Here is a 2936-nt window from a genome sequence, read left to right on the forward strand (position 1 = left end):
TTTCACGAAATGCATGCAAATGCAAAACCTGTTATTCTAGCAACTTTCTAAGTTTATAAAAAGTAGTATTTAAAATCTGTCCTTGATTTTGGACCTTGGTCCTCCATTATTTTTTTTCTTTGATCAGAATTCTTTCACTAAGAGGTTGAGCGGTATTATGTCAGGTGACCACAGCCGTAAAACTAAAATGAAAACTGACTTTTGTAAGTAATCTGTGTACTCCATTTTGTGTTTTATGTTATAGGCTTGTCATAGTCTGTATAATAATGCCTGCCATGTCTATATCCAAATAACTTGTCTGAAAATGTATCAAATCTTCAGATAAATGAAAACAACACAGTAAAAGAATTATTTTACAGTAACTTTTAACAAAGAAACATTATGGATTTCAAATAGTGCATTAGCAATATAAAGCACATGCATATGTTTGAATTGCTGTTTAGTTTAAATGCACAGGTTGTAAGTGCTCCCTACAAAGTTGTTTTGTAATTACAGAAGAATGTCTCAGCTATTAAACAATTATCCCATGAATTACTTAAGTGAAGTAAGTCCACAGTACACATCAGTAAATGCTTTAGTACATTTCTTAATCCTACATTGTTATTTAAAGAAGCGAAGTTCAACTTCGTTCTGCCAAGCTCTGTCATAGCACTTCCTTGACATATGAAAAATATGAGTGGCACTTATATCTGCAGATCTGTTGGAATACGCCTGCTGCTAGAATTGCTTGCTAGCGATATACGTCGAGAAGAAGACAAAGCCTCAGGACTGTCACAATGTTTCCTTGATTTTGATGCTGAGTTGGACTCCCCAGAAGAATCAGGGGTTCCGGGCCTACTGTGCCTTGGGTCAGACTTGGAAAGTGCTCCAGCTCTAACTGAACTGAAACTGTACCTTCCAGTGTTATTTCCTAAATTAGGGGAACCTGATGGAGATCCCATAGTTTCAACAACTGTAGTGCAATTCCAAGGTGCATTGATCCGACGTTTTCGGCCAATGTTAACTTGAACTTTGGTTGATGCAGTCAAGTCAGGATGCAGTTGTGGATACAAAATCGTTCCTGTTACTAAATCCTGGGACCCTGATGGCAGAGTCTGGACAGCAAGGACACTAGAACTTGTTGCATTATGAGAACTGACATTCTTAACACTGGCCTTTAATAATGTGCTTCCTTCTGTGTTACATGCATTGCTTAATCCATCATAATTGCTTGAACTTGAGTTTTGAAGATGGATATCCATAGCGTTAAAAGCTGCCACCTGATTAGGGCAGCCATTTTCCTGTACCCCTTCTGCCTGGTTCTGTTTAGAATCATTCTCAGCAGGTTTGAAGGATGCCATTGAGTTTAATGGTGAGTAGATTATAGCATTGCTCTGCTTTTCCATCAGCAGTGTACAACCACTTGGAGCTGAAGGGATGGTTTTCTCTGGCGTGATAGATGTGCCAACAGAAACTTGTAAATTCATGGAATTTTTCTTGGATTTGCTCACATATAAATCATCAAAGTCATCGCTAATTCTAGGGGAATGACCAAAAAGACCCTTTCTGATTTTTTTGATTCCTAAATGAATGATTTCCAAAATATTTAAAAGTAATGATACCATTGCTATGCACTGCATGAATAGGATGAAAACTGTTTTCTCAGTAGGCCTTGAGACAAAACAATCAACTTCATTGGGGCAAGGGTCACGTTTGCATTTGTAGAGGGGATCTAGTTGAAATCCATATAGTATATACTGACCAGTCATGAAACCAACTTCTACCAATGATCTAGTAATAATATGCACTATATAAGTGAAGAGCAGTGAGCCCCTCAAAGGGGGCTTGTTTAGTTTTCTGTGTTCTAGCTGTCGAAGTTCACGTTCCAGTCTTCTTCGATCTTCAACCATATCAACATCTACTGCCTCAATTTCTGCTTTTAAGTGTGCTTTTCTTCTTTGTCTTTCTTTCTCTAAGTCCCTAAGTCTGTACAAGGCATGACCCATGTAGACCAGTGAGGGAGAGGACACGAATATAACCTGCAAAACCCAATAGCGTATTAGTGAAATGGGAAAAGCTTTGTCATAACAAACATTACGGCAGCCAGGCTGCTCTGTGTTACAGATAAACTCAGACTGCTCATCGTTCCACACATCTTCCGCAGCCACTCCCAGGACGAGCATACGGAAAATAAATAAGATGGTCAACCAGATCTTGCCAACAATAGTCGAGTGAATATGAACCTCTTCCAAAATACCACCAAGAAAATTCCAGTCTCCCATCATCAGAATGTTTTGTTGCTGAAATGGATGTAGAATATCAGTATTATTATCTGCATTTATTATATCTCTGCATTTTATTTTAAAGTATAGGTAAATAATACTGTATCTCATTTCAGAACAATGGGATAGATATTTGCAAGGAATACATTTCAGGTAACACAAAATATAATGCTGAATTTCAGCAAAGTCGTTAACTGCAATGTTCAGTTAAAAAAAAAACAAACAGTAAACTTAAAACTTGAATCACGAATCTGAAAATCTGAGCAGTGTGGAAGCCTAGAAGTACTAACAGAAGAAATATGCTGATTATGGTGGATGCTAGGCATTTAAAACAGCGTTTTTTTCTTTCCAACAAAAGTGAAGAAAAGCATTTGTTTACATTTTTGATTGCATATTTATGTTACACTTAAAGCTGTGTGTCTACTTATACATTTATTTGTGCATTTTGTACAATTTTACTGTCTTTTTTCTTTTTTAATAAAAGTAGTTCGCCTCTGATTTCAGCCTGGACTGGTGCCATGGTCTTGTAGTTTGCTTCACAATATCGGGAGTGTTATATTTTACTGCAGGATCTGTGCCCCAGACAGCTTTTATAAGCAATTATTTCACAACTTCTGCCCATTTTATTTCTTTACTGCTAATAGTAACTGTACTTGCTAAGCTGCCTGGTCTGGT

General features: G+C 37.3%; 1 protein-coding gene across 2 annotated transcripts; it reads right to left on the reverse strand.

Moving 5' to 3' along the window:
- Positions 1-423: 423 nt before the first annotated feature.
- Positions 424-2264, reverse strand: GJA9 (gap junction protein alpha 9). Of its 2 annotated transcripts, XM_044086499.1 has the most exons (2): positions 1896-2261; positions 424-1847 (listed from the first exon to the last, which is right to left on the reverse strand). In XM_044086499.1, the coding sequence occupies exons 1-2, from the start codon at positions 2259-2261 to the stop codon at positions 684-686; spliced, it is 1530 nt and encodes a 509-aa protein (XP_043942434.1). In that variant the 3' UTR covers positions 424-683. The 2 variants fall into 2 exon arrangements, with proteins under 2 accessions (XP_043942434.1, XP_043942443.1); XM_044086508.1 differs by having other exon boundaries at positions 424-2264.
- Between the last annotated feature and the right edge of the window lie 672 nt (positions 2265-2936).

Source organism: Protopterus annectens, chromosome 1.part1 (genome assembly GCF_019279795.1).
Source record: "Protopterus annectens isolate FY-2018-M chromosome 1.part1, PAN1.0, whole genome shotgun sequence".
Lineage (NCBI taxonomy): Eukaryota > Metazoa > Chordata > Ceratodontiformes > Protopteridae > Protopterus > Protopterus annectens.